The 27,381-nt window shown below is 41.5% G+C and overlaps 1 protein-coding gene across 1 annotated transcript in view; it reads left to right on the forward strand.

Annotated features, from left to right (window-relative positions):
* The window catches only part of MED12L (mediator complex subunit 12 like), a 339,629-nt gene extending 313,547 nt beyond the window's left edge, over positions 1 to 26,082 (forward strand). Inside the window, exons 39-43 of the mRNA XM_018565890.1 lie at positions 3,690 to 3,910; positions 5,099 to 5,237; positions 6,698 to 6,760; positions 14,291 to 14,372; positions 25,855 to 26,082. Coding sequence (XP_018421392.1) covers positions 3,690 to 3,910; positions 5,099 to 5,237; positions 6,698 to 6,760; positions 14,291 to 14,372; positions 25,855 to 25,907 — 558 coding nt within the window. The 3' untranslated portion in view covers positions 25,908 to 26,082. The remainder of the gene's footprint in view (positions 1 to 3,689; positions 3,911 to 5,098; positions 5,238 to 6,697; positions 6,761 to 14,290; positions 14,373 to 25,854) is intronic.
* The last annotated feature ends 1,299 nt before the right edge of the window (positions 26,083 to 27,381 follow it).

Raw genomic sequence — 27,381 nt, forward strand, 5'->3', positions numbered from 1 at the left:
TTCAGGCCCCAACAACATTATTACATATTACAACCTAAGCATCTCCTTCCACCACTGCAGACCTATAATAAATACCAACTCCTGCCAACATTAACATATAATGCCACTATAATCACATCCTGCCACCATTAACAGTCTCCTCTACTACTGCTGGCCTGACACCATAACCATCTCCTGCCACCACTGTAGGCCTGCAAGCATTACCATCTTCTCCTGCCTTTATACTGTAGTTGTAGTCGGTTGCTACCACACTTTCAAGGCACCACACCAAATAATTTCACTGAGGGGGGAATTTATCAAAACTGGAGTAGACAAAATCTGGAGCAGCTGTGCACAGCAACCAATCAGCCTCTCTTTAATTTGCAAATCTTAACTGAACTAAAGAGAGGAGCTGATTGGCTGCTCCAGATTGTGTCTGCTCCAGTTTTGATCAATTCCTCTCTGTATGTTTACAGCAACTGTTTCTTCTGCGTTGCTCATTAATGCTTGTGTTGAATTATGCTGCTCCAGCACTTAAAAAAACACACCACATACTATTTACGCATGCTGCTCCTCAGTGTGACAATTTTTTTAGGCTTGATGCAGGCTGAATCATGCTGTTTGTATTGTGTTTTTGCACCTATTGTAGTTCCCTGCCCAGGTCAAAAATATTTGTGGATATAGTCTTTTTGAAATTGTGTGGCCTAACTGATTCCATTATTTTAAACTGTCTGTTCGCTCCTTCTGAAATTGCAGACTATGGAAAAGGCTTTAAAACTATGCAGACTTCTGTCTCAGGAAAAAAATACAATGTAGTTTTTCCCAGATTCAGTGTGCCTGCACTTGAATCCTACTGTGCAGCAAATTTGTACATTTTTTTCTGTTTCTTAAAAAAAACTACACTGTAATGTAGTATTTACAGATTTTTGTAGTATTTGCAGGTAATTTTTTTTTACCTGATATAATTTGGCTGCCCACTCCCTCCAAAATAGTGGGCTATCAAATAAGGAGTACAGTGCTTCAATACTGTGAAAGTACAAGATCGACTGTTTCTGCAGCTGTGCCTCACTTCCAAAATGTATGCGATACACCTACATTGCACCCCAATGTTTGCATTGTATTCTGGTGCTTTGCATATGTCAATGTACACCTAACGTTTCTACAGCTGATCCTCAGCTGTAACATTTTTAATGTTTGCTGCAGGCTAACGCATGCTATTTGTCTCCTATTTTTGGACCTATTACAGTGCTCCATCAGTCAAGAATATTTGTGGCTCTAGTCACTTTGAAATAATAGAGTCTAACAGTGCTTTTCTTTATTAAAACCTGCCTGGTCTCTCCTCATTAAACTGTGGTCTGGTAAAAGTCTTTACATATTCTGCATGGGATCATTAAAACAGTTTGCTGACTTATTGTTGCTGAAATAGGGCACTTTTTTGTTTATATTTTAATTAAAAGTTGTCTGTTGTTTCTCCTGTCCAAAAATGTGAACAATTTAACATTTTTCAGTAATGTGTATGGATTCACTTTACTGTCTTATTGTCTGAGAAATACATACACTCTAAAGTAGCTTTTTTGATTAAAGGCTTAAAAAGGGTAATTGCTTTGCAGAAATTTATATACATTACACTCATGCAGTGTGTATGATATTCCTTAATGTGAAATATATAAACTTTACATGTTTTGAATACTTCAAAGCTAAATGGGGATGTGGTTTATCCAATGGGTTCTAAAATAAATAAGGAAATGGATTAGCCAATGAGGTCCAAAGGAAATTGTAGAAATACTACATATGCTGTATTTAGCATTATTTTAGCAAATATTACATTTAATGTTTGATCCTCAAAAGATAAATGAGGATGTGGTATAGCCAATAAGGCCCAAGGCCTACCAGAAATGTGAGAAATAAAGTAAACAGTGTTAACAACATACTTTCCTTTTTGTAGTGTAAAAATACACTTTTGTTTTTGTATATTTGGCATGATGGGCTGTATGTGTTGTTCTAGTCTTAAAGTGCAGCCTACTCCAACTGCTGAAATGCTTTCTATGGCATCTGTACAGTATTTACAGACTTTTTCTCATGACTAATACAACTTAAGTTGTATTTTATGATAAAATCTGCCTTACCTGATTACCTATCTGGTCTCTCCCTCTTCTATTGCGGCCTAGTAAAAACACTTACATGATGTGAGCCTGTGTGTCTGCAATATTTCTAGCCTTTGTCATCTGACAGCTGCCTCCCCTCTTTGCCTCTTCCTCTAGCATAACAGCTAAGTAAAACTGCTTACAAAATGTGCAGTGTTGCTATACAATATTTCTGGCTGGTGCCTCTAAAATAACAGTCTAATTTTTATTTCTTGATGATGATTCATCTCTCCCTCAGATTGCTGCCCAGTTGAGCTGCATACATACTCTTCAGCCACTGTGCTATATGCCTGGCTATTATTTCTGAAATCTAGAACTGTTTTTTTTCCCCTGCATAAATCTGCCTTGCAGATACTGCAGTACTGTAGTACTGCACTAAAGTAAGATCACAAAGTGTGCTATAAAACATATTTTGCCACTGTTTGGCAATTGGTAGAAAGTTGAGGGCTTAAGCATAATTTTATGTTTTAATAGTGTAAACCTTCCAATAACTTTTAGATCTGTTGGGTCGGCTATTTCCAATGCTCAGTTCTGGCCTATTACTGCTAGATGGATAAACTAATCAGGTATTGCAGCAAAATACTTTTTTTTTCAAGCTGAATTGGATTGGGTTGCTGTTGCTGTATGCAAGCAAAGGAATAATTCAAAAGTAAAAAAAAGTATCACACATGCAATTTATGTGATGCAGGAAAACAGTATCAATGACTCTGTCTGGGAGAATCACACTGTTCCATAACACATATAGCTGAAAGCCATCTCCCAAGTATTTAATTTGAACAATTGGCTTTTTTTCTATGTGCCCTCGAAGTTGCATAAAATGTAGGGCCCTCACCCAGCTGAATAGTTTATTTGAAATTTTCTTTGCATTAGTCCATGTCCCCAATGGCAATGCCCAGCTCCCCATGCTCTTTTTTACAATCCCTTGCCCATTTGCATTTAAAATGGCCATAATTAATGTTCAAGATTTGCCCCACCATGTGCAATTTCTACTGTGGTGGATTTGGTGTCCGCTACTACATGCCATGTCTAGTGTGTTGAGTATGTTGTGTGCTTCTATGTGCCATGTCTAGTGTGCTGGGTTTGGTGCATGCTGCTATGTGCCATGTCTTTTTTTCGGTATATGTTGAGTGCTGCTTTGTGCCGTGTCTATTGTGTTATTTAGAGAGGGTGCTGCTGTGTGTAGTGTGTTCTATGTGCTGTGTGATGCTCTAAGTTGGGAATGATGTGTGTCCTTTTCATTCCTGTACTGTTCCATATACACTAACAATCTCTAGGAATTGGCAAAGCGCCTGCCAAGGCAGTTATTTAGCATAGTTTTCATAGCCAATAAAAAGCCTTATCAGTGCTAGGATGATTACCTTCAAATGTGCAGGCACCACCATACTTAGAAAACTTAACATCAATATCTAATTATTATTAACAGTTGGAAGTTTTAATTTAAATTAAATACATATTGAACTAAGAATTAATAATCACAGAATGTGATGAGAATATTTATGTGGCTATAAATTCCATTGCAGTGCTTTATTTTAACGTTGCTTATGCAAGTGTATTATTGTGTTTCAGCCTTTTCCACATGGGTATACTATGTATGGCACCCAGGTACCAGTGCAGCAACATCAAAGTGGGAATATATTACTTTCACCTAGTCATAATCAACGAACCAATGCTAATGCTCTTCCAAGCTCTGACCTAGTAGAACGACTACGACAGATGCAACAACAGCCCAGTGGTTACTTGCAACAGCAGGGAGCTACCTATATACAAACCGTGGCAAGTAATCAACGGTAAGATCCTGCTGGAATTATAACAAGTGTACTACAGGTAAACTGCTTGCCAGAACTATAATTTTCCAATTATTTGGGTGTTGCAGTACTTAAACCTTGCAGGCCTGTTATTAGAGAAATTTGGGGCTTTGATTGTTTGTTTTCTTCTGGAAATACTATCTGCCTGGCTGTTGTGCTGAGTATGGTTTCAGTGCTTTCTAAGCCACTGACCCTGGCAGAATATGAAGATCAGGAAAGTCAGAGAAAAGTCAGAAATCCTCATCTGCATACCTGTTCCAGGTCAGTACTGAAAGAAAAGGGTCAGGCTAACAACCAGGTAACTTGTATTTTGAAAAGGAGAGGTCAGCAATTTCCAGAGGTGTACTGGGGCATATTACTCTGTCTTTATAGTAAAAAAAATACATGGGAGATTGGAGGCCTGTTCTGAACATAAAGTGTCAATCTCCATGTTTCTCCAATGACAGATTTCCTGCAACATGTTGCACCCATTCAGTAGAGCTGAATACCAGAAAAATAGCTATATACATAATTAAAATACATAAGAATTTGTATTCCTGCCTATCTACTTAAATTTACACACCCCTGACTTACAACAGAGCCAACCTAGTCTACTTTCCACTGCTGCAAATAAGAAAGTCACCACCCTACCGTCACAATGTGATTGGATAATGAAGGAACAGCAGCAGACTGTTTATTCTTTCTGAAATAATAGAAGATTTTAAATGGAAAAAAATAACCCTATATAATAAGGAAAGGTAAAGTCAGTAATTATGTGCAGAGCACGGCCACAGAGATATTCTCTGTCTATAACAAATAGCTGAATTATGGTTGCTGGAACTGTCAGAAAGGCTTTATTTGTCTTAGGCTGTCCATGGGTACAGTGCAGGTTTCCTTATTACAGGTTTGCTTTTTTGCTTTCTTGTAGAACCTAATTCATTTTAGATTATACAGTCTACATCTCTTTAGGAATTTGCAAGTTACCTTTGTTAGACATGTTTTATTTATTAAGATATTGTGGTCTAGAGGGGAACAAGGTGTCGACATTCCTCCTACTTTCTCAGAAAGTGTGAGTGACAGCTGTTTTGAAAATGGCTTACAGTATTCTCTCAAGGCATGTTACATGCTTAGGTGAAGGAACTGTGCTGGAAGCTTCAGCATTATTAACTATCACATGTTTTTCTCATCCAGGTTTACTCATCCAGCCTTGCAGAACGCTTTGATTGGAGGAGGTCTGGAACAAGGAACCGTGAACGTTAACTCAGTGCAACTTAATCAAGAGCAAGTGAGACAGAGACAGCAGCAAATGCGCCAGCAGAGGCTTGTACAGGTAGAAAAAGCAGACTGTTAACACTTTTAGGAGTTCCCAAAAAGTCGCCCACCACTGCCAGCAAGAATCACAGCTTTATTAAAACCATCTGTTCAAAAACATAAGTGTTTAATATAAATGGCATGGCATGGCATTTTTGTACAGTCTAGAATGTCTACATTCTGCTTGTTTTTTAGGGGCTAATATATTCTTGAAGAACACACATATATTTTGCATTTATTACATGCTAAAATTGGTTATATAACCAGAGGAAAACTGGTAAGAAGCTAAATAGAATTACTTAACTCCCAACCTTCTGATATTTGAAAGAGGGACACATTTTAGCACAGAACATTTGGCCAGTGGACACACCTATCAAACATTGGACACCTTTCACACTGTCCGATCAGGAGTGGATTCATTGGAGCGTTACTATGTGACATATGTGTCTGTCCAGTTTTTTCACCCTTCTTGTGATGACAGGATCCCATATTGGTCTATGGGGAATAGGATGTAAACAGACATGTGTCAGTTTGCATCTGATTACCCTCGATCCAGCACGATCATGTCTGGCGAAACGGAACACTATTCTATATTTTTTTCCAGAGGTGGGGGCAACCGGATGTAAACAGATGCCCATGCATTTAGATTTGCCTGTCCATATATTTAAATTAGGCATCCGATAGGAGTCTCCCTGAAAAACTGAAAGGGGCCTTAAAGTGTAAAGCTGACCATATTCTAGTAGATTTTCATATGAACATTCATTCAAAAAATTAATATTTAAAAAAAACCAATACAATAATTTGCAGGATGGATGGAACCTTTAGTGCAATAATAAAAAGGTTGTCATTTGAAAAGTACATAAATATAGATATATCCATATATCTATATATATCTATATCTATATACAGGTGAAACTCGAATAATTAGAATATCGTGCAAAAGTAATTGCAGTAAGTGCTGCAAAAGGGGCCCAAACCAAGTACTGAGTACATATGCATGCTTGTACTTTTCAGAGGTCCAATATTGCTCTATGTACAATCCTTGTTTTATTGATTGCATGTAATAATCTACTTTTTTGAGGTTGTGGATTTGGGGTTCTTGGGGTTTTCATGAGCTGTAAGCCATAATCATCACAATTATGACAAATCACGGCTTGAATTATCTTGCTTTGCATGTAATGAGTCTATCTCATATATTAGTTTCACCTTTTAAGTTGCATTAGTGAAATAAATGAACTTTGCACAATATTCTAATTATTCGATTTTCACCTGTATATACTGTATACATATACAGGGTTATAGAAAGGTTTCATTTATTAATAAGCAGACATGTCATACTGATACCGTTTACTACATGCTGATGAAATTATAATTCTTTTTTAAATAGTTAAGATAATCGTTTGCTTGCAATATGTGTCATATGCGGATGGCAAATAAAAGGATGTTGGTGTTTAAAGACCTCTGATGTATATTTTTCAGCTGCAGCAACAACAGAGTCAGCAAGCCTTTGGCCTTCAAGCCATGCAAGCACAACAACCTTTGGTAAATACAGTGAATATTTTTATTGTTTATATTGAAGTGTCTTTGCAGTAGAATCAAAAAAAGGAATCTCAGTTTTAGGGTCATGATATGAAATTTTTAAAACTAATTTCTTAAAGTGGATGCATAGCCAATTTTTTTTCTAGTTTTGGATAGAGTAGGGCAGGGTTAAAGCCCTTGCTAAGTTTACTTTTTGTTGTCTGTGCACCATTGGGGAACTTTTTAGACCATGGTTTTGAACCTACCAAAGTATAACTGTCACACATTACATATCCATCCCCATTTTACTTCACTTCTTTGGTCTAAGTTGCCATTCACACCTGAGTGTTTTGCTCTGTGTTTTCTGAAGCACAGTAAGGTTCAGCATGATGATTCACATTATTTTTAATGGTGCCTGTTAACACCTAAGCGTTCTGTCACCTGTTGCTTGAAGCTCAAAAAAGAGCTGGTTCTCGTAACGTGTTTTTTGTGTGTACCATTTTGTGCCTAACAACCATCTCCTCCTCCTATTAACTATCTTTCCATTGGCTAAAACAAAAACACTCAAACCTAAAAACACCTGAAATATGTGCAAAAAAAAACCTTGTTTAAATCGCCTGAAATACACTCAGCTTATTTCTTCAACTGTTAACTCAGTTTGGATGTCTGCAACTCATTAAATAACCCTAAATCTTTTTTTGTGTCATAGCGAGCAATTGTTAATTACTATATTTTACTCCCTACCGCTAACCGCTACAATATAGCATTTTACAACATAGTTCCAAGTAATTCATCATTTTAATCAGGCCCAACAAAATCAGCAGTGGAGCCATCATTTACATGCTTACATTTTAAGTTTTTTTTCCATTCTGTCTGAAAATTGGAGTCATACAGACTTCTCAATGATTTCACTTTTGCATTGAATACTGCCGACTTGAAGTTGTGTCACACAAGTATTTCTCAAGGGTCCCTTAAAGCGCAGCCCAACCATTATATATGGAAGATAAAAACATTCTTTGCAGGTACAGTGATTTAGAGTTTGAAAGGGGAGAGACTGCATGCCGATGTTATGTTTGTACAAGGAGCATGAATTTTCCCCCCTGTGTGTAATTAGATGTGCATGTGATATCTAATGACTTGATGTGAAATTTAGAGCGAAGCAAGGTTTGGCAAAAGCTGTTGGTTTGTAGATCTGTTTTCCCCTCTGTGTTCCTCTGCTCTGACGTCCTTTCACATTATGGGAAAATTATAGTGAAGTGCTTGACCTGGGTCACTACTCAATGAACTAAGTGGTTAGATATTTTCATCACGCCTCTTGTAAGAAGCTGCCTTTTTGTCTGAAAATGATAAATGTAATTGTGTAAAGCAGCTTGAAGCTAGAAAGGGTTTAGGAATAAAGCTGAACTCTAGGCCGTTATAATAGGCACAGATCCATGCTCTGTAATCTTTAATGCATCATTAAATATATATTTTAAATACAAGCAGTGTAAGTGCCTGAATCTGACCCAGTATCAGCTCCATGCAGGTTCTGTTCAGCAGGGCTGGAGTGTGAGAGGAAGAAGCAGTACAATAAGTCAATTAGTTCTGTGCTGACAAGGAGCATACTGATAGGAAGAGAAAGCAGAGTGACAGAAAGATGAGCTCCTCACTGTGCTGCTCCTCCTTTCACTGTTTTATCATAGACTAGGGTGGGTCCAGGACAATTTGGGCTCAGAGGAAGTGGGTTGAATGATGGTAGCCATCAGACCAAGGGGATCTTGTGGACAAAAGAAGTACTGCAGAGGAGAGCTCCAGATTAAAATAAAATATTACAACTAGGGATGCACCAAAATTTCGGCCACTGAAACATTTCGGCCGAAAAATTACACTTTTGGCAAATTGCTGAAAATGCCATGACAGTCGAAAATGCGGCTGAAAATTCAGTGTATCCTAGCTTCTCTCCTCCCTTCTAGGCGGCGGTCTGTGTCGCCTCCGATGCAGCGCCTGTGCCCAGCGGGGAGGAGAGAAATTTTCAGGATGGACAGGGCGCTGCGCAGCTGTCATCATTGCAGGAGGCCGAACTCTCTGCCCTCACCTCCTGGGTCAGCCTGTGTCTGGATGGAGAGCGGTCCGGGGGGTTAACAGCTGCAATCTGTCACAGAAGGCAGAGTTCTCCTCCCACATTTCCCGCCTTCGCCTCCTGTATCAGGATGCCGAACGGTGCGGAGCAGTGACAGTTGTGATCTGTCACAGGAGGGTAAGCAACACCTCCCGGCTCTGCCTCCTGTGTCAGGATAGAAAGCCGTGATTGGAGGAGAGTGCTCTGATGTGTCACAGGTGGCGGAGCTCTCCTCACCCACTGCCTTTCCCCCTCCTGTGATAGCCGATTCAGGATGGAGAGCGGGTATACAAACACTCACCAATCAGCTGAACAGTGTTTTTACTATGTCCTGGTTATGAATGAATGGGAAGTGATCTACATACCTTCCCATTAATTTATGATTGTGGACATAGTAAGTACACCATCTCCACAATGTATGAATGAATAGGAACACTCAATATGGAGGATTCCTGTTCATTTATAACAGGGGCTTGAGGAATCTGTGTCTTCAATCTCTTTTTCTATTTTAAAAGGGAAATATTAGTGGTCTGTTTAGACCCCTGATATTTCCTTAGAGCCTCCAACATTAAAGTAAAAACAAATATATATAAATAAAATAATAAAAAATAATTATTTAAAAAAAAAGAAGATTAGGGAGAAAAAGCCATTTTTGGTTTCAGTTTTCATTTTTGGCCTGACACATTTTTTAGTTTCAGTCTTAAAATTCCATTTTGGTGCATCCCTAATTGCAACAAAAGCAATTTTTTCTATTTTGTCTTTTAATGAGCTAATAATGGTTATCTTGCCATTATTTTGGCTTAAAATTTTCTTTAAAGTAGAATGCATTCTAAAATAACTTTTCCATGTTGCTTTAAATGAACAGCTCCTATTAACTCTGGTTGTGACTAGGGATGAGCCGAACACCCCCGTGTTCGGTTCTAATTCGAACTTTTGAAACACCTGCGGTCAGGTTCAAGACTGTAGCCAATTACTGTTTCGGACGGCGCAGTGCATTGTGGGATGTTCCACGGTCGAACAGACCGCGGACATCCCGTAATGTTCGGCGTTCTGCGAACGCTAGAACAGGCTATGTTCGAGTCGAACCTATATTCGACTCGAACATGCAGCCCATCCCTAGTTGTGACAAACTAAGCTCAGCTAGTCTTGCAGGGTCTACTGCTTAACTGAGGGTTAAACTGCAGGTGATTAATTGCACATGCTGCATACACTGCCATCCGTGATTTGGTCACTTCGAGCACCATTATCCTAAATTGGCCGGGACTGCTGTAAGGTGTGCGGAGGGCTCTCTTCCATTTCAACCCTCTATCTGACACTTTTGCTGGACACTTTGGCCTCATAATGTTAAAAGTAACAGACATACTGGTGGGAGCAGCAGGTGAAAAAAAACTAAAAAAGAAAGTGTAGCCACCTCATCTAAGAATTGGTAAGCTGCAATCTATTACATTTTTGCTTTTTATTTTTTATTGTTGGCTGTCACAAAGCGGTGGCAATATATATTACAATAACATACTAGACACGTAAGCTGTGGAAAAATTTGGTTCGGTACGGATATTTAGTTATTTTGGGATTCGGATCTGAAATTCAATTTGGTTCGAGTTTCTGATTCGGACGTTTAGTTTCAGATTAGTTTACGAATATTCATTGTGAATGCAACAGAAATCCATATACAGATATTCACACTAAAGCCGAATTACCATTCGGGAGCTCCAGAAAGTCTGGGAGCCATATTAAATTGAGGCTTCCAGACCTAAATGGCATTCGGGAGCTCTCGAATGCTATTCGGAAATTCAGACTCCATTCGGGTCTTGGAGCATCAGTTTTAGTATTATGTATATATAAGTAGTATTCTATATGGCATTCAGAAGCTTTGAATGGCATTCAGGAGCTCCCGAATGCAATTGAAAAATTCGGATTCAGACCCATTCAGATGCATTAAAGCGAAAAACACATCTGATTGGCCAGAAAAGTCACATGTCCGATTCAATTTTCGTTTTTGAACGAAATTCGGACAGGATCCGAAATTCAGAAACATAAATTCGGATGAATTTGGATGCATTGGGATACGGAAATTCGGATGTGTCCGAATGTTCAAATTTGAGAACATTCATACAAATTTTGATTCGGAACGAAACGAATCTATAACATACTGTATATACAATAATTGTCAGGTTTGCTGCTGTTCAGTATTTATGTGAGGTGCCTTGTCTTTGTTTAGACCACTCTCCATAAAATAGATTCACAGTCCCATGATGTCCATTGCTTTATAAGCTGCCCAGTCAGCTCTTGCAATTCCAAGTCTTTTTTAATTCTATGGGGAGTTTGCTTTGGAACATACAGTACATGTAGGCATTCATATAAAATATACCAGTTTAAAGTAAATGCGTGTTGTCTTTTCCAGTTCCCTTGTGACTGGAAAGAATCTTAGAAATTTCTGATAAACTGTGCGATCATCTGAATTCAATAAAACTGCAACTCACGTTTATCAAGTATTTTTTAAGATACTTCTGCATTGGCATTTTTCCCATTATTCCAGCCCTTGCTTCTCTGTTTAGCCACATTATGGATAGCAGATTTGAAATGATACCCGGAGTAACAGGAAATTATTCTGTTATATTAAATGTTATCCAGTTTAAAAGGTTTTTCTGAAAGGCATCTTTCTAGAACTCCATTAATTGTCAGCCTGTATGCCATACTTCATTTTAAAAAGTCCTTCTTAACGTGATACTAAACTCAGTTGAAATCTTTGAAGAGTTAAATCTTAAAAATGCATTTAAGTAGCTTAAAGTGGTACTAAATGCTCATTTTAAAAAAATGTTCTACTGCTACCGCGCAGTATAGTGTGCCTCAACATTTTAAAAAAGTGCCGTGTGGCCAAACAATTAAAAATGTACCTGCATCTGTGCCACTCGCTCCCAGCTGCAGAATACAGCTTCCCCAGATGCCCATGCAGGATATAATGTGCACTGGTGCAAGCGCACTTGATATTACCGGAGGGGAGACGAGGCGTGAGACAATGTGAGTAAATGTACGCATGCCAGAAGCGTGCATGCAGGACCGACTCGGTGGGACACAGGAGGAAAAAGAAGGCACCGCAGAGCATCAGTGAAGATGTTCACATCAAGAGGCATCACATAAGGTAAGTCCTTACAGCTGCATTGGGGGGGAGGAAAAAAACGGAGCCTGAATTGGCGCTGACACTGTCCTTCCTTCTGGAGGGTGGCTACTTTTGTTCCCCACGGTCCCCATGTGTGTTGCAAAGTAGCCACCACTCCAAGCTCGCTCCCGTGATGTATTACAATCTCTTGTTCCGTTTATCAATTTGTATTGAGATTGTAGACCATCACAGGAACGAACTTGGAGTGGTGGCTACTTTACAACACACACAGGGACAGTGGCTTAACAACCGGGGGGGGGCAGGCGGGGCAAAAGCCCCGAGGGAGAGGAGAGAGTGGGGGCACGGCGGGGGGGAGGGGGGGGGGGGGGGGGGCGCTGGCCAGTGACAAGCTGGATCCTGCGAACAGGGGTGGACTGTGACCATAAGGTGGGCCCGTCTGCTTTCTTCCTACCTGGAGATGCAGGATGCCTAGTCTTTGGTCTCTTTCCCTCCCCGTTCCCTTCATCTCCCTCCTGGCCTTCTCTCTCCCCCTGCTGTTTCTTGCAGAGATAGGAGATCGGGACTTCAGTGATCACCCGACCTCTGCCTAGCAACTGACAACGCGGGTGGGCGGGCCGGCCAGTCTAAAAAAACATGACAGGCTCCCTGCTTTGGAGACACACAGCCTCACTGCACTGCTCCTCCCATGCCACTGTATAGCTCATGGGAGCAGGGGACACCAATACCGACACTTAACTTTTTTTTTTTAATTATTTAATTTTTTAATACGTTCAGCTTCCCTTAGGTCCCTCACTTGCTGGAACCTCATGGCGCCTGTCTGTTTACAGCGCCAGTCGCATATCTCCTAGGGGGCGTACAGGACATTGAGGGCATGCTAGAACTTGTAGTTCCCTGGGTAATAGTTTTTGAGGGGGGTGTACAGGGACAATGAGGGTATGCTAGGACTTGTAGTTTAATTACAACAAGTCACAGCATACTCTCATTGTACTTGTACACCCCCACATATCGCTGGGGGGGGGCGCAAAATTTTGTTCTGCCCCGGGCACCCGTTACACTGGTTACGCCACTGCACAGGGACCTTTGGGAATAAAAGTAGCCACCCTCCAGAAGGAAGGACAGCGTCAGCACCAATTCAGAGATGATTTGAGTGATACACAAATAAAAACATTTAAGGTACCTGAATGCATTTATAAGATTTAACTCTTTTAGTTTAGTGTCACCTAAATATGTGATGGAACTGAACACTAGGAAACAGAGAAAAGGGAAATGGAGATGATACATGTACAAACCAATATAATGTTTAATATTTAAGGTACTTGAATGCATTTTTAAGATGTAATTCCTAAATTTAGTGTCAGTTTAAGAGCAGCTACCAAAAAATCCTGCTATTACTTTTGATTAGTTAGACCTTGTTACATGGGCCTTTCCCTAGACCTCATAGCTGTAGGCTTATCTGGTTAAAGAGGTAATAGCTGGTATCTTGTGTTTTCTGTTGCTCGTAGAAAGACCTTTTAGGCATAATCAGGCTGAAGTATATAACACAAATCTTCAAGCAACAAGAAAAAACACTCACAGGGTTATTCACAAAAGGGTGAAGAGTTTGGAGAAGGCAGGAGAAGTGAACAATCTAGGACAACATAGTTGATTTGGACAAATTCTCCAATTCAGCTCACTTTCCAGTTCAGCTATGTTGTCCTAGATTGTTCACTTCTCCTTCCTTCTCCAAACTCTTCACCCTTCACTGAATAACCCTGTCAATGAACTTCTGATGCTTTCAAAGAAAAACTACAACTGCTATATAGTCAGAAAGTCTACTCAGTTAAACGTAGAGTTTTACCTAAACCACTGCAGCCATTTTCAATAAGATACTTAAGGGGTTTATGAGTGAACAGTTTTTATATAATAACATTTTGTTCTGTACATCTTCCCTCTTGGAGGATTGCAGATGATGACTCTAGGTGAATGCTACAGACTTTGAAATGGGAATGTTAAGAGTAAGAGTAGTTGTCCGATCTGATTTCACTTTTCTGATGTCTGATGACTGAAATGTTCATGCTGATTGGTTTCTATCTTACCAGCACAGTAAATGAATGTTTTGACATGGAACAGTTAATTGTTTAGAATGTATCTGTGCTTGTATAATGCCAATCTTCTATTTAAAATGAATACATAGTTGTTCACTGTCATGCAGTACTGAGCATTTCTGTCCAATAATAGGCCAATAATGACACAATATAAGCTGGTTTAATAAACTGCACTATACATGTAAGGTCAATACACCTCTAGGGCCTTCATACATTGTTTATTATATGTGATGTTTGTAAATCATGTCTTACAGTTCCCTAGACAAGGCTCACAACAAACTCAACAACAACAGCAAACTGCTGCCTTGGTCAGACAGCTGCAAAAACAACTTTCAAGTAAGTACATAAACATGATTGATACAATTATTTAAGACATAGTAAAGCAGTCAGTCCAATGTTACTAGTAATAACCTTCTCATTATTCCTGCTGTTTTCTTGGATGGAATTATGATTTTGAGTAATTGTGTTTCATGCTCGTTTTATTGAGGGACACAGTATTCAGAGACAATCGGGTTATACAAAAAAAGTGACTATCGGTTTAAACCCTCTAACTCCCCACATACCTCGGGTTCCTTGCTAATGTTCTAGTAGAATGGTTCTCTTTTTTCTGTCTTTACTAGCCATTTTTCCTTTTCTCTTCAAGGAAACATTTTTTCTTTAATCAAGACGTCCCTATACGCTGCTTCAGATGCTCTCTATACCCAGTTATCTGGATCAGCATATCCCCAGAAATACAGTAGCTTTGAAGGCTATACCAGAACCCTGCTGGACTGGAGGATTGAGGGTTTTCTGCGCTGTGGTGCATTCCAGGCTTGAGCTGTTCCACAGCCTCTAGTGTGACCCAGTCTCTGATGACTCACTTTATGAGTAGGACTGTTGGGCACCTTCATTATCTCTATTTTCCATTGTTTTACACGGAAAGAGTTAATACTGAAGGACTGAGTGATGTTGCACTAAATTAAGAGGAGTGTCAGGCATGCACGCATGCATGTTCTTTCCAGTTCAGTGTAAGGAAAAATCTTGTGCTACCGCTCCTCGTTGCAAGTGACATAGAGTACTCAACCTTATATCCTGAGCCATATTTTTGGTGCCGTGCAGTGCAACATGTCAGATCCCAGACATATGGGAAGCAGTCCTGCAGTACTGGGTCTCTTCTGCTCTCGATCCAAGTGTTGCCCACAGTGCACTCTCTTGATAGCCTGAAATGTTGTCTTTTTCTTGAGTCCCTACACTACTCTGAGTCTTCCTTAGCTCAGCCGTGGCTCCCCACTTGGTTCTCTCCCTTCAGGATTTCACTGCAGGTTTGCAAGTTTTGATGAGACAAGTTGCATACCTGATTACTGATTCTCACCACTGATGCCAAAAGCATACTCCTACACCTTCCACTACGTAATCTATATCTGATCTGCCTGAGCCAGCTCTGAGCCTTCTGTCTAATGAAGAGTTTCAAAAAAGATATTGCCCCCGAGGAGCCTCAAGAAGCTTAGAGACTGTTTCAACTCTCACAGATGTTGTGCGCACAACCTTGATATTGAAAGAACATCCTGGAGCTTCTACAAGTGCTGCTACCTGTATAGTTTACTACAGTAGTTTGACTATAAACTACAAAAGTAAACTATAGTTTACTTAAACTACTAAGACCTTCTTAGTGCACCCATTAGTCCCAGACATCCTTTATTGGGATTGGCATGCACCTGATAAGCTCTGGCAGCTCTTTACCCATCTGAGGAGTCTTTTGTTAAAAATGGGTCATTCCTACTGTGGTCCTGACAATATCTTAGTAAAGCTCTAATGATCCTTCTGGAGGATGCACCTGGTTTTAAGGATCCCATCCATAAATCTTATCTTACCTGTCTAAGCGCTCCTTTAGTGTCACCTACAAATCTAACTCCTCCCCTCCTCTTCCTCTTTCTGTAGGGGTCCACCAAGGCTCTGTCCTTGGACCCCTTCTCTTCTCTATCTACACCTCCTCTCTTGGTCAGTTAATAACCACACATGGCTTCCAATACCATCTCTATGCCGATGACACTCAAATCTATCTCTCTACTCTGCAACTCTCCCCCTCAGTGTCCTTGCGTGTCACTAATCTACTAACTGACATATCAGTCTGGATGTCGCAACACTTCTTAAAACTCAACCTTTCAAAAACTGAGCTCTTGATATTTCCTCCTGCCCGTGCACCTTCCCCAAACTTTTCCCTTGAGATTGTTAACACAACTATCCAGCCCTCCCCCCATGCGAAGGTCCTAGGTGTCATCCTTGACTTGGACCTCACCTTTCTTCCCCACATCCAATCACTATCCAAATCATGCCGCCTTCACCTTTGTAACATCTCCAAAATACGTCTCTTCCTCAGGCAAAATTACTCATCCACTCCCTTGTTATCTCTCGTCTTGACTATTGCAACTCCCTCCTCATTGGCCTACCTCTACACAGGCTATCCCCCTTCAGTCTATCATGAATGCAAAATAGACTGTTTTGTTGATGGGTTAGTAGATACCATCTGTCTCGTTGTCCATATGAGTCTCCCATCAGTGAAAATGCAAACTCTTTTGCTAAAAATGCTGGGATAAGGAACAGACATGCAAAAAATGTTTACTGTGCACGCTCTTCAAGGGACAGCATCGTTGTGGAGCTGCCTTAGACACACTCATCACATCTGTGAGTGGGGAAAGGGGTACTTATCTACCACAACAGAAGAAGCCTAGACCTCAGGCCGGGAAGGCTCAGCACCCGTCTGAGACCAAGAATAGTTCCCTTTGTTACTCTGAGGCCTTAACCTCCAAAGGCAGTCTAAAGCCAGGTACCCACTTCAACCTCAAACCTTGGACTTCCAAGTCCCCTTAGGCTTGCTGAAAAATCTTCTTCAGCATTAAGAGGTGCCACCACTTTCCAAACTTTTCACATTGGTCTGGGTCCCTAACACTTCCAGCACTTCCTACTGTTAAGCCCATCCTGCATACCTCTAGTGTTCACCAAATGTGTGGTCTAGCCTTGCTACCCTCCCAGGATGTGCTTATTGTGGGATATATGGACAACCTCCTATTGAGAGAACATTTAGCACAGGTTTTGGCTGACACTGTGGTGCAGACAATACAAACCTTGGAAAGGTCCAGTTGGATTCTGAAACTTCAGAATTCAGCATTGGACCCGACTTATTGCTTAACCTCCCTGGCGGTATTCCCGAGTGTAGCTCTGGGTTACTTTTCCATACCATAAGCGGTAACCCCGAGCTACACTCGGGAAAGCCGCATAGCATTTACTTACCTCGTCCCTGGAGCTGCGCTGTGTTCTGCGGCCAATGCCGGCTTCCGTCGCTTGCGAGCGTACGCGTCGCAGGGGGCGGAACCGGCGGGATATTTTTTAAAAAAAAGTGCTACATTTTTTTTCTGATAAGTCATTTTAATTTACAGGTGTTTCTTGTAAAATTGTTTGTGGCTGCTTTGTATAATTATTTGGTTTTATTACACATATTGCAGGGTTTTTGTTAAGTACCCTTTGAACCTATCAGTGATATTCCCCTTTCCACTCTTATTCACAAGGTTGTCATCACCTTAGCAAGACTGAGCAGGGGGCCTTGTGCTGCAAAAAAAATTTTTGGGGTACTACATAAGGACAAGGTGGTGTTGAGGACCAAAGTCTCCTTCTTCCCAAGGTGTTTTCAGCCTTCCATCACAACCGGGACATTATTCTTGTGTCATTCTGTTCAGCTCCAGTGCATCAGAAGTAGATTATCTTCCACTGCCTGGATGTAGTACGTGCTGTTCATGTTTATCTCACAGCAGCTGCTTTCATTCGAGTCTGACAGTTTCCGTAAAGGGAAACCTGTTTCTCATTCCACCAATTCGCGGTGGCTCAGACAGATCATTATCCAAGCTTATGGTCTTAAGGATAAGGTTCCACACTTTCCTGTTAAGGCACACTCACCATGAGGTCTGTGATTGCTTCTTGGGCTTTATGGCATCAGAATGTTAATAATTTGTTGCTGTTGCCCACCCCTCTGTTGGATTGTTTTTGGATATCCCAGTTGTTTCAGAATCCTGTGCCCCTTAATTATTGAGACACAACATTGGATTTTTATAATTACTTCTTGGAGGTGCTTGAGGGACAATGGTCCAATCCCTCCATGTCTACGATCTTGCTCCAGGTATTCATTTCTACAAAACTGAGGTATGCTGGGAGTTGGAGGGGTTATACCAACTGGTCACTGTTTTTTTTAGCCAATGTCACAATGCTCCTGTAGGCAGTAGTATAACCAAAATGTCTCTGAATCCTGTGTCCCTCAATGAACTCCAAGAAAGGGATTTTATGGTAAGTATAAAAATCCAATGTTCTCAATCCATATATTATCTCTTATTTTAATTTGTATGGCTTAGTTATTTCCAGGGGTGGAGTTTTTTTCTAGGTCAGTAACTCAGAAAACATACATCAATATCATAGTTGGCAACATTTCAGAAACATTTCCAGGGACACCTTTTTTTGCTTTGTGTCCAGCAAGACATTATAAGTAATTGCATGTGGAGTATGTATTTTTATATCCTCCCTGTCTCCTCCCTTCCTTCTTTACACTAGCTTGGGAACAGGGCTTAGTTTGGCAGGGGGTGGGGCTTTGTCTGACGGGAGGCGGGGCAGGACGTGCTGGGGGCGAGGCTGGTGGAATGCCTCACCTGGAACAAGTGGTACCGCACGTCAATGATATACTATATGTATTGTACAGGATGTCACAGATGGGTCCTGGACTGTTGGTATGTGTCCCCTCTATTTGAGTTGTGGTTCCTTTAAGGGGCAACAGAGTGCTAACTGCCAGGCAAGAGGAAGTAGCTAGAAAAACACAGGAAACTCCACAGAATCTGAGGAGGAGTTGGAGTAGCACAAGTGTGCTAGAGAAAGCTGTGTGAGCTGCTGGTCTATACTGGACATTGCTAAGAACTGTTTGTTCTGTGAGAAGTTACTAAAAAATTCTGGTGCTGTACCTGTGAGAAAGACTTAAGCCAGTGAGACTTTATTTTTTGTTTTATGCTGAAGATAAGCTATTTTTGTTGGATTTTGATTGTCTGCCTTTGGGATAAATACAGGTGAAACTTGAATAATTAGAATATCGTGCAAAAGTTCATTTATTTCACTAATGCAACTTAAAAGGTGAAACTAACACATGCAAAGCAAGATAGTTCAAGCCGTGATTTGTCATAATTGTGATGATTATGGCTTACAGCTCATGAAAACCCCAAATCCACAATCTCAGAAATCCACTATAGCCTTGCAATTTATGTTAAAAAAGTTTGGGGACAGATAGAGCTTTCTTTTGGAGGTATATAATCACCACGGGGGGTATTTTTTTACTATATAATTAAAAAAGTACCATAAATGTAAAAAAACCCAAAAAAGTTTCCCTACGTTATGTTATAAAACATTTATTCTTACCCATATTTTTAGTAAAACATAAAAGTCAGGGTCACGTCGGGTAAATAGACACCAAACATGTCAAGCCTTAAAATTGCGTGCGCCCGCAAAAGACGATTAAAACGCTTTTTCTGTTCATCAGTTTAGTGTTATCAGTGATTAAAGGAGAACTATGGGGTCAGGGCTTTTCCCCATAGTTTTCCTTAGGGTAACGGCAGGACACAAACTAGCGTCCTCCCGTCACCCTAAGCTAGCAGAAGAGCTGAAGGCCACTATTGAAGCATCCTGTTCTTCCATAACACCTCAGCAGTGCCACAGGCTGCTAGCTTCCATGCCAGCCGCATTGAGGCAGTAATTGCTGCAAAAGGGGCCCAAACCAAGTACTGAGTACATATGCATGCTTATACTTTTCAGAGGTCCGATATTGTTCTATGTACAATCCTTGTTTTATTGATTGCATGTAATATTCTATTTTTCACACATGGCCTTTAGAACAGATTCATTGCTTGTGTGTGAGAGAAAATATCAAGCTTAGTAGGGTTTTTCACTGTTTCTGAAATGAAGACATAGATGTTGTTTTGAGTGGGCTACAAGTCCTATACAGAATCTGGATTGGTTCAATTTGCAGAAAAAACTTTTTTTTTTAAAGTTAAACTTTTGAGCTATCAGCTTTTTGAGTTGTTTATATATATATAAATATGAATGTAATCAACATTAGGTGACACAGAAGCTCATCACATGTATGCAGTGTACTTCTACTCGTTATCATATTTCTTTGTATAATAAAAAATGTGAAGCAAAATCAGAGCTTAACTTGATTTCTAGTTTTACATATTTGTGTTTGAATCTATATCAAATATCTCTTCTGAAAACTAGGACATGAGGTTTGTCTCAAGATTCCTTTGTGTGTTTTGGGAAAAATATGCAGACAGGTCATGGAAAGTCTCTAGTGGATGAAGATTTTGTGCATACCCTGCATTCAGGGATAACGTGAACGAACTGCAGTCTGTATAATTACTGGAAAATATAAAATAGGAATGTATTTCTGTGTTGTACTTAAATTGTGGATTACTTTGAACTTCTTTTAGAATTAGAGATTTTCTACACTACTTTGAAATCTCTTGATAATTAAAAGAAAAGGGTGCTTTGTCATGAAAGGTACTAGTTTCAAAAACCACACACCACAGTCAAGCCTTACCCCGCCGTTTATTTATTATCTTCATGCAGGAAGGTGGCACACAAGCAAATGAACATTTTTGATTATGTTGTCAATTTTAGAAAGACCTTGCTGATCATGATGTTTTCTCTCACATACCACAGCTAATTCAGATAACTGGTCCTTAAAGTGACATTAAACCCTCAGATTTTTTAACATAAACCAATACTGTAATGTGTGCCTTACTGTAATCCATGGTAGTTTCCCTTCTCTTTGCTGCTCTTCCTTTTAAATCCTCATGTCTTTTCATGCTTGGGGAGAACTTCTATTACGAACCTGATCTGGGAGACTCGATGGTTGAGGAGGCTTCCCTTGCACCTCGTGTCTAAAAGCCTTTGAGGATGGTGACAGAAGCCAGGCAGACACCGAGTGGCACGAGTGCCAGTAGTTATGAAACCGTGCAAGTAGAAGGGTAATCCAGAATTCAAAGTCGAGGCAAGCCGAGGTCAAAATCCAGGAGGTCAGTTGCAGTACCGAAGGAAGAGGCAGAAGAATAATCAAAACAGTCCAGGGTCAAAAAGGCAGGCGGCAGTCAAGGCAGGTAGTTGAGGCAGGAACGGGTCAAAATCCAGGCAACGGCAATCTAATATTCAAGACAGGAAACAGGAGACACAACACAGACAGGAGCTGATAAGACAATCCAGCAAGTAAGTGACAGGCTGGCTTGGTTTAAATAGGGAAGTGAACTAATCAATTATGTCACTTCCTGTGCGCCTTTGGCACATTTTTCTTAGAACACGCTCCATCTGCGCATCACTTCCTGTGCGCCTTTGGCACATTTTTCTTAGAACACGCTCCATCTGCGCATCACTTCCTGTGCGCCATACTGCGCGTCTTTCTGTGGGAAGTGGTCGTTGTGCGCATGCGCGTATTCTTCTGCCTAGCGGTACTTGGCGCATGCGTGGAACGGGCATGGTGCTTACAGTGCCCCCCTCCGATGGGGAGCCTCCGGATGCCCATTTGGGCACGATGAGGAGGAAATTTCTGCAGGAATTTCCGAATCAGGGCTGGAGCATGAACATTGGCAGCAGGTTCCCAGGAGTTCTCCTCCGGCCCATATCCCTTCCATTTGATGAGGAAACGCCGGGACGGACCCCTCCCACGACAATCCAATATGGCTTCCACCTCGTACTCTTCCGCACCATCGACTAGCAGGGGGGTCGGTGGCGCAGCACCCCGGTCACCGAAGGTGTTCGGTACCACAGGCTTCAGGAGGGCCACATGGAAGACTGGATGGATCCTATACGATGACGGCAGACAGAGCTCGTAGGCCACCGGATTGATGCGCCTAAGGACAGAAAAAGGGCCTATGAAACGAGGAGCCAGCTTCTTTGAAGGACAGGCGAGCTTCAAGTTGAGGGTGGACAACCACACCCTGTCCCCGGGCTGCAATTCCAGGTTGCCCCTCCGCCTTCGGTCAAAATACATCCTGGAAGCATCCTGGGCTTTCTGGAGGGTCCCTTTCAGCAGGTCAAGGTTGGAGTGGAGGGATTCCTGGGTGACAAAGGCTTCCATCAGCAAGTTGTATGGTCAAAGGCTGGGCCTTAGTATTCAAAGGAATTTGGTGCAATACGGCCGTGATGGACGGGAGAGAAGTATTTGCAGGTAGGACGGGAGAGAACGAGGGATGAAATCCAAAGTTGGCGAAGAACGGGGTTTGACCCGTGGCAGAATGTATTGCATTGTTGTATGCGAACTCCGCACATGGAAGAAGCGAAGCCCAATCATCTTGGGTGAAGGAGGAAAAGCACCGCAGATATTGCTCCAATGTTTGATTTGTCCGTTCGGTTTGGCCATTGGTGTGGGGATGATAGGCCGATGAGTACCAAGGCTCGATACCCAGGGAAGAACACAATTCCCTCCAGAATTTCGAGGTAAACTGGACCCCTCTATCAGAGACAATGTTGTCCAGAACTCCATGGAGATGGACAATCTCACGGATGAAAGTGCGGGCAGTTTCAGGAGCTGAGGGGGTACCCACCATGGGTACAAAATGGGCCATTTTAGTAAAAAACCATGGGGAGTGGGTACCTATTCTTGATGGTAATTTTTTTTAAGTCCCGATAATCTATGCAAGGCCGAAGGGAGTGGTCCCTGTTTTCGACAAAAAAGAGGCCAGCTCCGGCTGGCGAGGTAGATGGTCTAATAAACCCCCTTGGCGAGATTCTCTTCAATGTATTTTCTCAAGGTCTCGAGTTCAGGTTCAGACAAGGGATAGATCCATCCGAACGGAATGGCAGCTCCAGGTAATAACTCAATTGGACAGTCATAAGGCCGATGAGGTGGTAAAGTGTCAGCTCCCTTTTTATCAAATACATCTAGAAAGGTATGATATGCTGGTGGGACAGATCTGGCAAGTTCTGCATTTTCTGGCTGTACAACAAAACAGGGTGATGAACCGAAACAGTGTTGGAGGCAATATTGAGAAGAGAAGGTTATGGTTCCTGCATTCCAATTTATTGAAGGCTCATGTGTTTGTAGCCAAGGCAATCCCAGAATTACGGGGAACATCGGACATGATATGACATCCATCCGTAGAAGTTCCAGATGGTAGTGTGCTGTGTATGTCAACAGAGGGTAGGTCTCTTGTGTGATAGGACCCGAACTTGGTGGGGATCCATCAGCAAGTTGTATGGTCAAAGGCTGGGCCTTAGTATTCAAAGGAATTTGGTGCAAGCGGGCAAAATGATAGTCCATGAAACAGCGACAGGCTGATAGGTACATAAACTGTAGAAGCAGACTTACAAGGACGAGTCGGACACTCATTCAGGAAGTGCCCCGATCCTCCACAGTACAGGCATAATCCGTTTTGCCGACGGCGTTGACGTTCTTCTGGGGATAACGGGGTCTTTAACATACCCAATTGCATGGGTTCTGAATCAGGCATGGATGATGCAGCAGGTGGTTCAGCGGAACGAAAGTGTGGAGCAATCGGAGCTTTGGGGGTCATCCAAGTTGGTCGGACGGTCCCAGTCCGTTCCTTCCTCCTTTTCCTGAATCTACGATCAAGCTGGATCGATAATTGTATCAACCCTTCCAGGTTTTCAGGTACAGAAACACGAGCCAAAACATCCTTCAGGGTCTCTGATAATCCTATACGAAACTGATGCTTGAGAGCGGCCTCATTCCATGCTGTGTCAGCTCCCCATTTACAGAATTCCGCCACATAATCCTCAACAAGATGGCGTCCTTGGAGAAGGGAGCTGAGAACAGATTCCGCTGTGGAGGTATGTTGAGGATCATCATAGAGTAATGCCATGGCATCGAACATAGTGCTGAGAGAGTTCAATAGAGGGCTTTCCCCTTCCAGGAGCTGATGAGCCCACGACTGAGGTTCACCTGTAAGGAGGGAGATGACAAAACCCACTTTAACAGTCTCCGAAGCGAAGGTCTTTGGTTGCAATGCAAAAAACAACCGACAGGCATTCCTGAAAGCCCGGAATTTGGGGTGATCTCCTGAGAATCTTTCCGGGATTGGTACCCGAGGTTCAGGCACATGCAATCCTTGGGCTTGGTCTGGAGCTTGAATCGGCTCAGCTGCTGGGGGTGGTGCAGGACCTAATACAGCCGCATTAGCCATAGCGGTCATTCTTCCTTCTAGCTGAAAGTATACCTCTTGTAGCTCCTTCACAGCCTGAGCCACAGAGGCCACTTCCTGGCACAGGGACTCCAAGGCGGAAGCACTCCCCTCAGTCTCAGACATGGCTGGATTGTACTATTACGAACCTGGTCTGGGAGACTGGATGGTTGAGGAGGCTTCCCTTGCACCTCGTGTCTAAAAGCCTTTGAGGATGGTGACAGAGGCCAGGCAGACACCGAGTGGCACGAGTGCCAGTAGTTATGAAACCGTGCAAGTAGAAGGGTAATCCAGAATTCAAAGTCGAGGCAAGCCGAGGTCAAAATCCAGGAGGTCAGTTGCAGTACCGAAGGAAGAGGCAGAAGAATAATCAAAACAGTCCAGGGTCAAAAAGGCAGGCGGCAGTCAAGGCAGGTAGTTGAGGCAGGAACGGGTCAAAATCCAGGCAACGGCAATCTAATATTCAAGACAGGAAACAGGAGACACAACACAGACAGGAGCTGATAAGACAATCCAGCAAGTAAGTGACAGGCTGGCTTGGTTTAAATAGGGAAGTGAACTAATCTATTATGTCACTTCCTGTGCGCCTTTGGCACATTTTTCTTAGAACACGCTCCATCTGCGCATCACTTCCTGTGCGCCATACTGCGCGTCTTTCTGTGGGAAGTGGTCGTTGTGCGCATGCGCGTATTCTTCTGCCTAGCGGTACTTGGCGCATGCGTGGAACGGGCATGGTGCTTACAACTTCGCTTTGCAGCTGAGTGCCTCTTCCTGTAGTGCTGGCTCAGGTTGTGAACTTACACACGGACACCATGTATCCATTCCAGAGACAAGGCAGTCTGCTGCAAAACAGAAGTTCTGCCCAGCATGAGAAGACATGAGGATTTAAAAGGAAGAGCAGCAAAGAGAAGGGAAAAAAACATGGATTACAGTAAGGCACACATTACAGTATTGGTTTATGTTAAAAAATCTGAGGGTTTAATGTCACTTTAAGTGACTTTTAAAAATGTAGAACTTGATAATACACACAAACAGTAAGTGTCTGGTGTTTAATGCATCTTATATTTCCTTACAGTTTCATTCGAATATACTTTGCAAAAATGTTCTTGTTGCCCTGCCGTCATACTGATGTCCTCACTTTTCTCTATGACTTTATTAGTCCAAGAGAGTGACTCACTATGTAGTGAAGCCATAAACAATCATACAGCTAGCATTTTCAGAAGGGAACAAATAGTGGCAGCCCCTTCATATTTCACTCATGATTTGGGTACTGTAAGAATAAAAATTATTTATGAAGTAAGGCCAAATACAGTAATGTGCTGCAAGCGATCAAATTTTAGTTTGTTATTTGATCTGTAAAAAATTATTTTGAAGTGGTTGCTTTCAGTTTCTGGAGTTTGCATATATGTCTCTGACACGGACATGGACACATAAACACAAACACACATGCAGCATTTTTCAGGATTTACTAATATGAAGGAATTTGGCACATTGTACTGTACTATTTAAATCTGCGTATTCATCAAACATAAATGTGAACTAACAGGAGTATTTAGAATGAACTTTCCAGATGTGGTGTTTATGACTTTGCTGCATACTCACAATTTCTTTCTTTTATCTCGCAGGTAACCAGGCACAGCAACCATCCAGTTTATATGGCGACCCTTCAAATTTTTAAGCCAGAACACGACCCTTAAATACTTTGGTTTTTATTACACTGTACATATTTGACAACCTATTATGGTCAGGTTATAATAAGTCTAGCCAGAGTGGATGCTTTCAGAGAGAGTTGCTTTTCCCTTCAAAGAAAAGGTTTTGGGAAAACACTATTTTGCTGGCCTGAAAATCATAAAAAAAGCAAGATCTGTGTTTTTTCTTTTTTAATATTTGGACAAGGACATTGTCGATGTGCAGATGGATTTACAGATGCACTGGACCAAACTTCTGAATTGAATATGACTTTGATATTTAACTTAAAGCTATCTTGTATAAAGGTATCCGGCTTTATTGCTGGGGTTTTCCTACTTAAATTAAACTTAATTTATGTTTTAATTAATAGTAAATGCTTATAGGTATCTTCTATTGTTTTTGGTTAAACTGTTTACTAGATTCAGTACTTGACTGTTGAGATTCACTGATATAAAACAGTAGTGTTTTCTTGTGGTGTAACTACAATTGCTTTGTACACACTGCTGTTCTCCTGTTTGTGGCACAGAGTGTGAGCTTTGTTCAATAGCTAAATGAATAGAGCATATAAAATAAACACTACTTACTAAAATGAGCACACATGCTGCCTCTATAGCCTGTGTTCCCTCAGACCCATTTGTTCCTAAGGGACAAGTTGGCCCACTGGCACAAATTACTGAAGTCGCCCCATAAGCTAGAGACAGTCATTCTGTGTCCCCCACTTTGGTCAAACACTTACACGTTAATAACTATCAATTTATTGGAAATAGAGTGCAGAAGGTCTCTTTGCACAGAGAACGTCTGCAGTCTATTTCCAATAAATTGCTAATTACTATGCTAACTTTAAGGCATGTTCCACTTTTTGCAACAAATGAATAAAAGCACCCATATTGCAAAAAAAAAAAAATGCATTAATTATTTTTTTGCATTGGAGACTGCAAAGCATTGCAACTGTGATCAGTGGATCGCGGGTCCAATGCATAGGCTCCTGCAGACTATTCCTCCAGCCCCTGTTCATATGGAGGTGCGGACCTTCTGTTATGGAACTGGACAAAGTTATCAATGGACTACAAGTGCAGCACTCCATTGGGAACTATGAGTAGTCACTATGAGGCAGTGCCAGACGGAACATGTTTTTTTAAATTCACAGATCCTGTTGCTGTGTGGGCTGAATATGCACAGCCACACTGAATTTAAAAAAATACAGAAGGATGTGAAAAGAAGCACCCTACAGTTCAGGTAAGTAGTGGGCAGGTTGAGGGTGGGGGCTGCAGAATGGCACCATGTTCCACGTTACACTCATAGATAGGAATGGAACATGGAATATGGTTGGAAGGTGGAATTAGCCTTTAAAGAACTCCACAATTTTTAAATTAACCCTTGAAGTGGGGCTACCCCCACACTGCAAGGGTTAAGTGCTCGTTTGTGTCTAGGTGCTAAAATAACAAAGATATACTCGCCCAAAG

Source organism: Nanorana parkeri, unplaced genomic scaffold (genome assembly GCF_000935625.1).
Source record: "Nanorana parkeri isolate BGI_ZX_2015 unplaced genomic scaffold, ASM93562v1 scaffold898, whole genome shotgun sequence".
In the NCBI taxonomy this organism is placed as follows: Eukaryota; Metazoa; Chordata; class Amphibia; order Anura; family Dicroglossidae; genus Nanorana; species Nanorana parkeri.